Consider the following 15,383-nt stretch of genomic DNA (forward strand, 5'->3'; position numbering starts at 1 on the left):
TTCAACAAACAGAGCAGAAGTGTAAATTTGTGTAAATTATGCTTAAATTATTTCATACTTGGCACTTATGAAATAAACATTGTTTCTCATAAAATATGCCCGGTTGTAGGGCAGAAGTTGTGAAAAATGTATCCCGAACTATAGCAGTTTCATTGGGTTTATTACTCTTTAATATGTGTCTTGGTCATGAAATGTCCAAGGGGCTTCAGGAAGTCTTCAAGCTTCTTGCTGTTAGGTGACCTGACGCTGCATTATTTTATTTTTTTCTGGAGCACAAATTTGCAACTTAAAGCCTTCATATTTCATCATCAAACCACTGCTATTGTGTTGGTTTTTTTTTTTCTTTGCGATTAAAATCAATGGATGGACATTACTCGTGGATTTAAAGGACAGAAGGAAATAGTTTAAATAGTAACTTTAGCTGTTTGGTATTTAGGTAAAAAAAAAATCTCACCACCCACCACTAATGATAATTTATCTTCTGCCAATTGATGAAGAGTCAGACAAGTAGTTTACTATAATATACTGCACAAAAGTCAGACGTGAGTACCACTACACTACAGGTCATGCAATATCTTCATTCAACAAATAGGAGACCTATTGTGCTTTTTCCACTTTTCTAACCTATAAATGTAGTTAAAATGTTGCATTTTTGTGCTAAACGATACCAAATTTAAAAGTGAGCCCTGAAAGAAGTTTGGGATGGCTCTGAACGCTCAGTTTCAAAAGGCATGGTAAAACTGACGGATGTCCTTATATGGTTCATAGTTAGGAAACACTTTGGCCGTGTGACCAATTACAGCAGAGTGGGTGGAATAAAATAAAACAGGCCGTTTGGGCAGGAAGCACAAATAAAAGGATTTAATAGGTACAGATTCTGCAAAATCTAAAGAGTTTTCTGTGCAGGTTATTGTGTATAGCTGTTCTATAGGAGGCCATAACTCAAAGGGTCGAAAAATGAGCATAACAGAAAACGCATTCCCTCGTACTGTATAGTAGGTTTCTGCATCACTCTAGTGTCAAAAGACAACACATGACTGAAGACATTTTCAAAGGAATAATTAAAACAACACAGCACACAATCACAAGCTGTAATGTGTCTAAAATAAATGAAGTGGAGAGATGCAGCATGCTGACTCATCTCTGCTTCACTGTAAATATGATTAATTATAAATGAGTACAGCGTTTTTTTCTACACAGAACATAAAGCACCAAGTATGTTTACATGCTGAAACGCCATACAGTATATAGTTTCCTAAACTGCAAAAACTTTATGTATTATTATGTTAGGAAAGGTATTTTCAACACTGAACTTCATTACAACCCATTGTGTTTTAAACTTTGCATAGGCTTTTCTGTTGAAGGATTCCATACAGATAAATTATATACAGAAGGTTTTAGACAAAAGTCATGACCACTCAACTTAACCCATTGATATCAGTGTAAACAATAAAAATTAAAAAAATGAAAAAGTATCATAATAATACAATGTTGGGCCATGGCATACCAAAACTAATTAAAATCCATTACTTGCTCTGTCTGACATACTTCCCTTTTTAAAAGCCCACACACTCACTAAGCAACCTATTAAGGACTCTTTAAAGGCGGAAACTGCATACTTCGTGGCCTACATTTGTGGTGAACTCATAATCGGAAATCTGAAAGAGACCACACTTGAATTTCTATTGTATCCCTCCAGAGGTGGTGTATAAAATATATATACGTACATCTTTATACCATCAAACTCACCTGTGACCTACTCATGACCGTGTACAGCTTTTTTTAGTGTTGCCTTGGGATCACGAAATGATCCAAGCAGTGAGTGGCTGAGACCACCTTTTGTGCAGCTTTTGACTCCAGTCTTGCTGACTTCTCCTAAAAGGAGACAGACACCGGCGGCTATTTGTCGGCAGAATGCTAAGTAAGTACCTCATGGGCTGCACAGCGACCGATTGGTTAGCATGTCAGACTCATAACAGCTTTGTGGAGTTGCATGTTTTCCCCATGCATGGATTGTGTTAGGGTATTCTTTTCCTCCAACATACCCAAAATATGCTTGCTTGGTTGATTGGAGACTAACTAATGGTTGTGAATTGCCCAGGTCATCCATGACCATGAGAACAAGCAGTATAGGAAATGAGTTGTTAAAGCCTGGCAGTGCAGCATGGATGCACATTCCAGTTGGTGGTCTGATATCTGGGCATTGTCTCATCTTAGGTCAAATGAACCTATCACCTTTTAAGAATGGGTCTGAAAGATATTGCTGTATTTGGAAGACGAGCTAATATTTGCCCCAACCCATGACCAAGTGGGAAACTGTTCTTGTATTAGCTCACAGGTTCCTTCTACTAGCCCAAATGGGTTAGATTGGGGAAAGATTAATCTGGTTCCCATACAGAGCACTGTCATAGGACAAGCCCAGAATTTGGTTACCGTTTTTTCTCATCCTTGATCACAGGGCATCGACCATAACATGTCTCTCCTTCCACTTTTTCAATCAGACAGGAATCCACGCTATGTTGGTTTTTTTTGCCTCCTTGGCATTCTGTCAGCTGCCTCCAGCGTAGTTCCTCATTTTTTTTTTTTTTTTTTTTGCTTCTGTGCCCATTATTTGTTGAATGATGCTTAGTACAAGCCTCATATAGTATTAATAAGACAAACCCCATGACAAATTTAGGTCAGGGAAATGGCTGTTGGATATAGAATTTGACAGTTGACCTTCTCAGATGTACAATTCTTACAATCCGTTAAATTAATATAATTTTACTTATTTGACTACAATGTCGCTTGTCAACATTGAATTTGGGAATGATGCTTCTCTAATTAGTAATGTTTACCCCCAAAAAAAACCCATCTTTAAGATGTGTTCTTTTTACATAGATAACTGGAGTTTTGTTGTTTGTTTATCTTAGTCTCCTTCCATGCCTTGTCTGTCCACTCGTTACATTATTTTCTCAACATCAGCTCATCAACTCTAGTCTTCCTGTCTTAACCTCGCATCTTCCCCAGCTGTTCCAAATCCTGTCATTTGTCTGTGTATATTTAGTCTCTCCCTTTTGTTTGTTCCTGGCTGTTTATTGTCACAGTGTCCATTTGGTACGTCTGGCATGCGCTCCCTGTTATTTTGATCTTTGAGCTTCTGAGACTTTCAATGCTGTTAGTATAGAATGCCATTTGAGTTTGGAGACCTGCACTCCTGGCTATATTTTGTCTGCACTTTGGATTTGCGACACTTAATCAACTCAGCTCTGAATGCCTGATGTCACTTCTTGTCCGCCATTCATTTATATATTTTTTTTTTATTTCGCTGTTTGAGCCAAATAATTTGTTTTTCTTATGTAAAAATATTATAACTTATTCCTACTTCATAACAGTGGAATTCAGGACTTGTGATCACGTAACAAATGTGTACTGTCACCTGTGTGTATATACACACGTTATTTTAAACCACAGATTCAGACCACTGTGATGATATAGTAACACGGCTTAACATTTTTTTTTTCCGAAGAAAGCTTAATTATTTAGCTAAAACAGTAAATATAATATCCATCCCACTTTCAAAGCACCAGATAACATACATGCACTCTCTTAGTCAATTAGGTCTACATGGTACTCACTTGAGTTTGCCTGCCAACTGTGAACACATCTGCTACGAGTTTGTCAGAAGCCATGCACAGACAGTTTACTCACACTACTTGTATTTATGTGACGCTGTCTCCTCCACACTCGCAATGCAAGCTGGCACCGACCTCGGGGCGATGCGCTTGATCTCTGTGCACGCCTCACCACTTAATGATAAAATGAGAAAACTGGGTCGGAGATGTACATTCCCACCAGAAATAGTGGGAAGTTAACATTTTCAGAGGAGAACCAAGACCTCCAACTGGGAAATCATCTCTAAATAAATCCAATGAGTTTCACAAATAGGTGAAGAACCTATGGGAGGTCCAGGTTTGCTCTTGGGAGACACGAACACATCTGGATGATTAACTGAGAAATGAATGACCTGCTCGTGGATCCACCAGCAAACCACTCGAGGAGCCAAATTACTCAAAATGAAATGATATTCAATACCTTCTATTCTTAAGTGGGACTGATGCTGTTTTCTGTTCAAATGTTCTTTTCATTTTCATTTTAATCACAAGCACAAGTACACTTGTTTTGTTTAACGTGCACTTTTTGACTACATCAGTGCTTATGAAGAGGTCTGTTGGGACACAAATGATAAAACTCACCAGAGTTTGGATCGGAGTTGCCATCTGCTTCAGTCCTCTTATCAGGGGAGGCCTGCTCGTAGAAGTCATCTTGCGCCTGCACCAGAGGGAGAGGTTGTGTGAGGAGGGAGCCACTGCCTACAGGCTCATGCTCCCCCAGACCGCTGTCACTGCAGCTCTCCTGAGAGCCGTCCGGCAGGTGAAACGTGACACGCCGCTGCGACTAGAACCAAGAGCACAGAACAGAGCCTTGCATGTTAGTGCTCTGAATTGCTCCATTTTTTTTAATTTTCTAATAGAATTATGCATGGAACTTCACAGTACTGCAGTATGTCATATGAAGCTCTCATATTTTGGTTTTGGAATTAATAATTAAATACTGTGATTATGATTCTGTCACAGGTCAAAAGAGCTTTTTCAACTCGTCAGGGAGGGCATTTAACACATGGTAAACACAGTCACGTTTCACTGCACAATGACAACTCATAACTGCATGCAAATTACACTTCACTTGTAAAAAAAAAGTGTAAGGTGTAAAACATGTGAGCCCTTTATTAATGGTTAGTGCAATTAACATCAGACATAATTAATGAAGGCCATGACACTCAAGATATTAGTGGCAGCTTGTGTTATCATTTCATGAGGCTTACTGCTGAAATTTATTTGGTTTGTTTTGTCGATTTGATTTGGGTATTACAAAAATGTGGGTGTCTCTTCCACATGGAAGAAAGGAATTCCCTGCAGAAGTTCTTTAGACGTGACTTGTAGGCCATCAATTGTTGGTATGCATGTGTGATTGCACGCACACAAACACACACACGCTCACATACGCATACAACAATGCACACAATCTTTAAAGCCGACCTGATTGAATTTCCAACTTCTAATTCCAATTGTCTTTTCCCCCCAGCTGTAATGACATTTTCCTCAGGCTTTTTCATAAGTCCAAACACAAGCCTCAAGCTAACCTTTCGTGAGCACAGAGAGGTTCGTGCCACATCCTTGGTGATGACAGACAGGGATGGGTTTTACGGTAATTATTGGAAAAAGCAAAGGTCACCCAATCTGCAGTGTAATGCAAATGACCTCATTATATATTTAAAATTGCTCCAAGAGCATGCGCTATTCAATTAAACAAAAAGGAGGACTAATAAAAGAAAAAAAAACAATGTGGAAAGGGGGAGTTGCAGACAGTAACTTGAGGATTTAATTGTGATGGATTAATATATGAGCAGGTGGATTTATAGAGACAGAAAGCAGGATGTAATGAAAGGTTGGACACAACTTCAATATATTTATAGCTCTTCTTTTCTATTATTTGTAATCTTCATATGGACAACATGATGAGAATCCAGTGAATGAACGGATGTGCATGGATGGATGGATGGATAGAGAGGTTTGTACTATAAATACTAGCAAAAGCATCATATAAACACATGATGTTTCTTTCCTTTCTGCGAGTGCCAAACAAAATGGCCTTCAGCAGTTTAGCGCTCTAGCTCTCTCTTTCTTGGTAGGCTTCCAAAAACTTAACAAAGCAGCATTTAATTTTTGGCAGCTTTTCTAGCAGTGGCCACAATTGTAAAGTTAAATAAATTGTATTACACTATTGCCAAATCTCAAATTATGCTTATTATTTGCTTGGTGTTACACACCGGTGATGATGGTAGCCACAGGTATGATAATATGTTAAGAATAGCTATTTGTGCACACCATCTTTTGATAAATGTTCCACAATATAAATAATTCCACATCCTAATTATTTGTAATTTGATTCATAGCTGTATACATAGCATATGTCTATTAATTCATTTGGGCATGTTTGAAGATACTGTATTTGTACTTCCTCACTTGCTGACAGTTGGTTGTAATAATATTAGCATAAGACCAGCTTAAACTCTCCCTGTTGCCAGTTTACAAGATATTATGGCTTATCACGCCTGCTAAACCTTATCATCTGCTTGTTTTTTTGGTTTGTTTTTTTATGTAATTTGCCTGACCAAACATGCGCACACAAACACTGAGGCAAAAAGCAAATAGAAGCACTTTGCTGCCACAAGGTTATATTTCCCGCAGGCTTGCAAGTTATCAGGAAAAGCACTTGTCCTTGGATATTCCTTGCTATGCAAAATGGACACAATTAACATAGAAGAAGTCAATTCAGGCACAACATGTCAACGTGGAGCATGAAAGACTGAAAAATCTTTGCCTCCCACAGAGATGTGTTGCTCTAAATGTAAGGCGTAAAAGTAGACGGTTGCATTTCAAACGAATACAAACTGCATCTGTTTCATTGATTTCAAGCTTGGGATTTCATATTCCAGTCAAGAACCAACAAGTTGCAATTTAAACTAAGATTGAGTATCGTGCTTCACACCCAAGTCTGTGGTTAACATACAAGAATTCAAAGAACAACAAATGATCATGCATTGACTAGCCAGGCTACTCACAGCCTTATCCAGCCAGCCATTCATTTTATAGAATGCTTGTCCTCATTTGGGTCGGGGGGGGGGGGGGGGGGGGAGCTGGAGCCTATCCCATGTGACCCTGAATTTGTCAGCAGTCAACCATTCAAACTCACATTGAAAGCTATATACAATTTAGAGCAGGGGTCTCAAACACGCGGCCCACGGGCCAAATGTGGCCTGCAGGACACTAGTTTGAGGCCCCCGCCTTGATATTAATAGTTAATAGTTATCCTCCCTATCCGTGTGGAAGTGGTACATTTTTGGAAATAACTTGGAGGCTACCGTTTAGGTCGCAAGCTCTCTAGTTTGCGAGTTAGCATGTGTCTCAAGACCCTGCGCAATATGTTGTAAATAAAAAGAGTATAAATGTGACTATAGTCGTGTTTTGTCATGTCTACAGGGTTCTAATAATGCTTTGTTAATTTTAATCTGAAAAAAATAATTTGTCTACCCACCAACTATATGTGGTTTCTTAAGTTTTTATTATTTGCTGTTTTATTATTATTATTATATTTATTTATTACTGAATGATTGATTTTCTTTATTCTTGATCTTATTTTGTGTAGAAAAATAAAAATGAAGATATTTAAGAACAGTGGAATGTTTTATCAGAGCTTTTCTTATAGAAAATCGGAACCAAAGCAAAGTTTATTCATTTTTTTGTTTTTAATAAGTGTGTTGTTTTTTTTGTTTTTTTTTAGAAAATTTTTGTAGAAAACCCAGCCTCGCCCAGACCCTAGCTCCAGTGGCCCCCAGGTAAATTTAGTTTGAGACCCCTGATTTAGAGTATCCAATTAACCTAACATACGAGTTTTGGGAATGTCAGACAACAATTAAATATCAAAAAAACAAAAACAAAACCTTATTAGTTTTGATTTATGGGACAGTAAACAAATAATGATATGTCTCCCATCTGGGAGTTCAAGCTTCCTACTTTGCTCCTCCTGCATTTGACCATACGAAGCACAGTGTGCAAGACAATAACAACTTCTGTGTGGTATTTTTGCTCCGAGAGAACACTGTATAATGTACCATCCTATGAGGCAGACATTTAATGAGACGCTCTAACACACACTGAGCAGAATGTAAATGCACAGACGCACACAATCGCACACTCAGAAGAAAGAAACCTCCTCACCCCCACAAATAATCTTATCTAGCAGCAGTCTGACACCTGCAGTGAGAGAACACATCCCACGAGTCTGTTCTCACAATCACACCACTAAGGGAGATCAGTCAACCGGGAAAACAAAACTCACAAAAAGATCTCTTTCTTTTCATCCCTGAGCAGTGCTCAACCTCCTCCCCCTCAAGTCCAGATGTGTTGTGCCATCTGCTGGCCACCTTTAGAAATACATTCTTTCTAGTAGCGTATATGGATTAAAAAGGCCAAAAATATGACAGTCCAGTGTGTTTACTCTGTCACTACCAATTCCTGAATTTGCTGATGCTGTTCAAAACATGCCGTCCTTGAATAAAGCAATGTCCTCTTTCATGTTTTTTTTTTTAATATACAACTCAATGTCACACTCTATTTCTATAGTTTTGTGTGCAATGCAGGCAATATGCGATGTTTTCATCAAATTAAGCCGATATCTACAGTTGACAGGCACTGCCTTCTGTCAACATGACATTTTGATTTCCTTTGGGCTCAACTATATATGGAACCACTTCCTCAGACCAATATATGATTCTAGTTGCATGAAATAAACATACTCAAAAAATAAGCCTATCAAAGATGCAGGGAGGATTTTTTTTTTCAAAATGTTTTGTCTTGAAGCAACACTAATAAAAAGTGACAAATGAATCACAAACTTGCCTGTCTCGGATTTTGACTCAAACATTGAGTCATTCTGCTGTGATCACCTTTCCCGTGGCAGTTTGTTGGCTTCTGCTTTTCACTATCATGTCATAGACCTTTAAGTCTGACAAATATCTGCCTTTGTCATGATGTGTGTGTGTGTCTCACAGCGGTGTGTGTATTTTTAAATTGTTCTACAACTTGCTTAGCATGTGATTAAGATCACAGTCCACCAATGTGGGCCAAATGATCTTCATTTTTCTTTAATTTATTTTCTAATGCAAACAATAGTCACTTTTACTTTTGTTGCTGTGAATGTACTACATTCTGAATTAACATTATTTGTCATTGTAGTTAATAGATATGGAGAAACATCCATTAAGGATATGCATGCTTGCTTTGAGAACAGTGTTTCTGCAAACATGATTTTTCATCCAATTTTCATTTTTACTGAGCTAGGGTTGTGTACCTGAGCTTTCACTCGATATAAAATAGTATGGGCTCAGACACCCTGCACTGGAAGGTGGTGGTAGTGGTGGACATGTTGTGAATACAAGTGCAGAATGCATCACTTCAGCAAGGAAGGCCCCCCACAAAATCGGTTGCAAAACTGTCCAAACACCGTTCCCTTGCCTGCTTATGTCTGGATTGGTTCTTAGTGTGATGTATGCAACACAGTGTTTTCTTGTTTTTCCTTCCGAAAACGGCCCGCAATGGGTGAAATCCGCAAAGTAGCCAACTTCATTTGTTTATAATTATTATGTTTTAAAGGGAACCTATTATGTTCATTTTCATCCCTTTGTACTGGGTCACGGACTTCTATAGAGCAGTTGCATACAATAATCCACACAGAAAGATTTCTAGATCTTCCTGAATCTGCACTGATTCCGGCGGTATTTCCTTGGATTACCAAAACAGTCCGTTTTAATTTATTCCATCCACGGTCCGCCTCCGGCCACGCCCGCTCCAGTGTTAGTGTTCCAGAGGACTGCCAGATTGCTGCCAAACCCCGCTATCAAATTTGGTCAGTATAGGTTTTGATAATAAGTGAATAAACCCTTTGGATAGATAACTTGAAAAGTGGTTAGGAGCTACTGGCAGCTCATGAGCTGCTGGTTGGAGACCCCTGACTTACCCTGTAAGTGTACGGCTCGTCATTTGGCATTCTAACTACATTTATAGGTCAGAAAAGTGTTAAAAGCACAACAGGTCCCCTTTAAGGCTGTAAAGCTGTGCTTTTTCCTCCTTCCAGCATTCACATCTACCCTTTCTCTGGTGAACTGGACGTCTGACTACAGCGACTTCTGCTACCTTCACTCTAAATCTGTTTGGCGGTTAAATAAAGCTGACTTCAAGTTAGTGTGAACTGCAAGATTGGAGTAGCTAGACTTGCTCTGTGCATCTAAAACAGTGGGTTTCAAATATTTTGAGAAAATATTATTCCATATTTAATAAATATTCATTCATTTTTCATTTTCTACCGCTTATCCTCACGGTAAGGGTTGCGGGCGTACTGGAGCCTATCCAAGCTGTCTTTGGGTGAGAGGCGGGGTTCACCCTGGACTGGTCGTCAGCCAATCACAGGGCACATATAGACAAACAACCATTCACACTCACATTCATACCTATGGACAATTGGGAGTCGCCAATTAACCTAGCATGTTTATGGAATGTGGGAGGAAAACCGGAGTCCCCGGAGAGAACCCATGGGGAGAACAAACAAACTCCACATAGAGATGGGTGAGGGTGGTATCAAACTTGTGTCTCCTACCTGTGTGGCCTGCATGCTAACCACTCATCCGCCATGCAGCCCCTAAACATTATATTAAATGGCTAATTTGTAATTGTTGATTGCGGTGCTTTGACACAATTTACCAATTAACCTAGCATGTTTTTGGAATGTGGGCGGTAGACAGAGAAAACCCATGCATGCACGAGGAGAACATGCAAACATACACACAGATGGCCGAGGGTGGAATCGAACTCTGGACTCCCAGCTGTGTGGCCTGCACACTAACCACTCACCCGCCGTGCAATCCTAAATATATGTTATATAGGTTAATACATATTAAATATTATTGAGAAACTGATAATATCTATTTATTTATATGTCCTGTATGGACTGAACTGGAAGCAGAAACCAGGAAAATGCAACAAAATGAAGAGCTGCGATGCATATGTATTCAAGAGTCAAACTGCATGTTGAGTATGATAAATGTTGGCAAATCTACACTAATATTAAAAGTATTCCCTGCCTCTCATGCGCCCTTGACAGGGTGCCCCACCCCACTATTTGAGAAACACTGGTCTAAAGCAAGACTGCAGAAACCTGCTTGTCTGCCAGAGACCATCGGCTACAAATGTTAACCTCAGTCATTGCTACTACCGTCTGTTGGCATCCACAACCATAAAGTGAGAGATGCCGCAATTCTCTGTGTGAGACTTTCACATTGAGATGAAAGATTTGCCAGTCAGGAGACTGTTAAAATACACAGCTGGCTTGGACCCCGAGCACTGAAAAGGGACTTGACGTGTTTATGAGTTATGGCCCATATGATCTGTTTGTTACACTTGGTACGCTGTGGAGTCCCTGCTCTGTAGCAAACTACAACCACAGTGTTCTTTTGATACACTTGCTTTTGAGATTAACAGGAAAAGTTGATTATTTCCGGCCTCCCATATCATCTGGATTGTACTATTAATAAACTTCAGATGTATTAGCCTGTCCTGCTTTTTAATCGAATGGGCAAAGATAAACGTTTGCTTAGTTGGAGCTCTGTTTATTATGGGAGAGTAACTGCTATTTGCACCGCAATCATTATCCAGCTTTGGGAGATCAAATGTAAATCATTCAAAATGTAAGGTCTTATTTGGTTTGGCAACTGGTTACCTAGCCTAACGTGATGAAAATGATGTTTGCATATACAGCAGCAATATTATCGTTTTTCCTTTGTGTTTGTCTTTTTTTCCTGCTATGCGGAATTGAACAACTGATCAGTGTTTCTTAAAACTGAAGGGGTTCGATGTTGTAAGCCCTTTTTATTGCTCAAGACAATTATATTTTGTTAGATTATTGTGTTATAGTAATGAATTTTCCAATTTGTAATTAGCCAAAATAACATGATTACTTGATTGCTTGTTCCACAAGTTTTATTTTGTTTTTTTTCTATAAAAACAGTTGTTATCATTCATTCATTCATTCATTTTCTACCGCTTATCATCACAAGGTTCGCGGGGGTGCTGGAACCTATCCCAGCTGTCTTCCGGCGAGAGGCGTGGTACGCCCTGGACTGATCGCCAGCCAATCACAGGGCACATATGTATAGGCAAACAACCATTCACACTCACATTCATACCTATGGACAATTTGGAGTCACCATTTAACCGAACATGTTTTTGGAATGTGGGAGTAAACTGGAGTACCCGGAGAAAACCCACACATTCACGGGGAGAACATGCAAACTCCACACAGAGATGGCCGAGAGTGGAATGGAACTGCGTGGACTGCGTGCTAACCACTCGTCCGCCGTGCAGCCCCTCCACCAATATAATGAACAAAAATAAGAGTAAATAAGTCATTTAAGACATAAATCAGACTAATGCTGGTGTGTGTTGCTGTAAATGTGCGTTTTTGACAGCTTTTCAACTTTGTGATGATGACTCCACAGAAGCGTCAAGAGAACATGGTGCTGTTGTCCAATCCTGCATGCATCGAGAAAGACAAATTAAGGTGGTTTGACATCTGCTTGCCCAATTAAAGCTTTTCTGTAACGAGTTGTAGGCATGAACAGTTGGTCTTATACTGTATGATCTCAGATCCCCTGGAGACCATATGCAGACATGATTAAGCATCACTGTAGTGGGATAATTTATGTTACCTTAGTTTCCACCTGACAATGACAGTGATATGCCAGTCTCTCAGGATTTCATTACAGTGGGCAAAGTTAAAACCACCAGTCCAGTGAAACCCATGGACCCAGCAGATTTTGTTTGTTTTTTTTCAAATTCAACACCAGTATTGCACCAATGTTTTCACTGTCATCAGGAGTGTGATGTAAGTGATACTGTACCATGCGGTGTAAATTGCAAGATTTGGTGGCAATGCCGTCACTTTGTTATGACATTTTAGCATCAGCCATCACCTCTGCCCCCTCTTTCTTCCCATTATCAAGTGAAATGAACATGTTCTGCTTTGCACAGTTGGTTAACATGAACACAGGATAGGATTCAACATTTTCTTTTCCTCTGAACAGACAACTGGATTCTATGACTGTAAATGTTTCTAATTTGACTCATTACTACTGTTTTTCACAATTCAGCAATATGTGGTGTTTAAGTGCTAAAAATATTTCACTCTTACATGTTATGTGCCCTGTGATTGGCTGGCAACCAGTTCAGGGAGTACCCCCGCCTCTCGCTCGAAGACAGCTGGGATAGGCTCCAGCACACCCGCGACCCTCATGAGGATAAGCAGTAGGAAATGAATGAATGAATATTGATGGAGCTGGGCTTCCCTACTGGGACTGCTACCCCCGTGACCCGGATAAGTGGATGAGGATGGATGGATGGATGGGTGGATGGATGGACACATAGAAAATTCTGATCAATACAAATCAATTTCAGACTTAAAATAATGTACAGCTATGAGCTCCGCATATTTCCAGTTAAACTACACCCACTCCCACCCAGTTTGGGTACGGATACAGGTAATTTAGATGGGTGAACAGATACAGATGGTGGTGTACTCGCTCATCCGTATTAAAAAAAACATATTTCGAATGTTATAAAAAGGTTTTCTTCTTTTGCTCTAACTGCAAAAATATTCTATTTATAAGGAAGGGATCTTTTGGGTGGTATGGCTGAGGTGGTAGAGTGGTCGTCTCCCAAACTGAAGGTTGTGGGTTTGATCCACCGTGTCGAAGAGCATGATGCTCCTGATTATTACATAAATATTACATATTTTAGTGTCATTTTTTTGTCCCAACCCACCAGTTGGGAATGACAACACTACAAAGTCTCCACAATAATGTCAACAGTGCTCATGTTTTATATTCATTCATTCATTTTCTACCGCTTTTTCCTCACGAAGGTCGCGGGGGGTGCTGGAGCCTATCCCAGCTGTCTTCAGGCGAGAGGCGGGGTACACCCTGGACTGGTCGCCAGCCAATCACAGAGCACATATAGACAAACAACCATTCACACTCACATTCATACCTATGGACAATTTGGAGTCACCAATTAACCTAGCATGTTTTTGGAATGTGGGAAGAAACCGGAGTACCGGGAGAAAACCCACGCATGCACGGGGAGAACATGCAAACTCCACACAGAGATGACCGAGGGTGGGAATTGAACCCTAGTCTCCTAGCTGTGAGGTCTGCGCGCTAACCACTAGACCGCCGTGCCGCCCCATGTTTTATATTATTGATATGAAACAATGTTAATATATTGTTACATTTGCAGTTGGCGACTAACAAAAAAACAGCATTGCACCAGTGTGACTTTTAAATTAGAACAACCTCAGCAATAAAGATATTGTAATTAGTACTTCAAAAGTAAATAATGAGTCAACATGAACTCTGTAGTCTAAGTGCTTAAGGTGCAGCTGGAGCCTGAGGCAGGATGACCTAACATCTGACAGCAGGGGGCAGCTTGCCGGGGTCAGTCAGCTTCCTCTTCCTCTTGAGGATGGTCGTTGTGCAGGTGTAGTTAACACATCTGTCTTGTATGGATAAAATTACTTTTTCATATTTTTATGAATTACCCCATCAATATGTCAACAAGTAAAGGTTGCTTTTCTGTCTTTTGAAACCTATTTTGAATGCTGGAGCCCTGGAGTGGTCGCCAGCCAATCACAGGGCACATAGAGACAAACAACCATTCACACTCACATTCATACCTATGGACAATTTGGAGTCGCCAATTAACCTAGCATGTTTTTGGAATGTGGGAGGAAACCGGAAAAGCGAGGCACGCACGAGGAGAACATGCAAACTCCACACAGAGATGCCGAGACAGAAATGAGAATCCAGGTCTTCCTGATCTCCTGACTGTGTGACCAACATGCCAACCACTTGTCCACCGTGTCTCATGTCCTGTATGTGCTGCTTTGCTGCCACCTATCTCTCCCTCATTGCAGCACACTGAGTCGCTGGAGGAGTCTGCTTCATACACCTGTTGCCAATCACTGATTGGTATTTAAGCTCCTCACTCCCACACACCTGTGCTAGATTGCACTGCTTTGTACCTGCAGCCAGCCAGCCCGACACGGCTTATGTCATTGCTCGTAGCGACCTTTTGGTCACTTTCTGCTGAGTTTCTTTGACTTTGTCTTCTGTATGGCCTGTCTGCCAACGGAGAAACCTTTGTCAATTTTTGTTCCTGCCTGTTTTTTTTGGCAGTGAGTTTTTGTTTTGTACTTTTTATACCTGCTTGATTGTTCAGCAGAGCTTTTAGTTCTTTATTTTCTGCAACCTTTTTTGCAGCTCATTGTGTTACATGTTTTCCCGCTCGACTAGGTCCGACGTTTTCTTCTGTTGTATTTTTTGTCTTTTGTTTTTGTGCCTTTTTCCACATGTTGGACATCTTTTTGTTAAAAAAAACAACTTTTTTGCAACTCAAGGCCTCCACATATTGAGGTCCTACAGTCTTTGCTGTCACCCACAATAACATTGTGCAGCCCGAGAATGTTTCTATTTATATTATATATTTTTTTCTTTTATAAATGAATGAAATAAATCAATGAAATTAAATGAAACATTTCACAGCGAACATTTCGATCTTGTCACATGCCGCTCCAAAAAAAAAATAATCTTGGATTGAGCAAAGTATTACATTTAATTATTGTCTGTTCATCACAAACTAGTATGGTGTCATAACTGTGGACCCATCCAGGGACAA

General features: G+C 39.9%; 1 protein-coding gene across 4 annotated transcripts in view; it reads right to left on the minus strand.

Annotated features, from left to right (window-relative positions):
- The window catches only part of pcdh9 (protocadherin 9), a 213,441-nt gene that overhangs the window by 45,253 nt on the left and 152,805 nt on the right, over positions 1-15,383 (minus strand). For 2 of the 4 annotated variants that reach the window (XM_058089203.2, XM_058089202.2), the window contains one exon: positions 4,236-4,311. In XM_058089203.2, the coding sequence (XP_057945186.2) occupies positions 4,236-4,311 (76 nt within the window). Of the gene's footprint in view, positions 1-4,235; positions 4,438-15,383 lie in introns of all 4 variants that reach the window. The other 2 variants (XM_058089201.2, XM_058089200.2) reach the window with 1 other exon arrangement.

Source organism: Doryrhamphus excisus, linkage group LG13, assembly GCF_037039965.1.
Source record: "Doryrhamphus excisus strain RoL-2023G ecotype Guam linkage group LG13, RoL_Dexc_Guam_v1.1, whole genome shotgun sequence".
NCBI lineage: Eukaryota > Metazoa > Chordata > Actinopteri > Syngnathiformes > Syngnathidae > Doryrhamphus > Doryrhamphus excisus.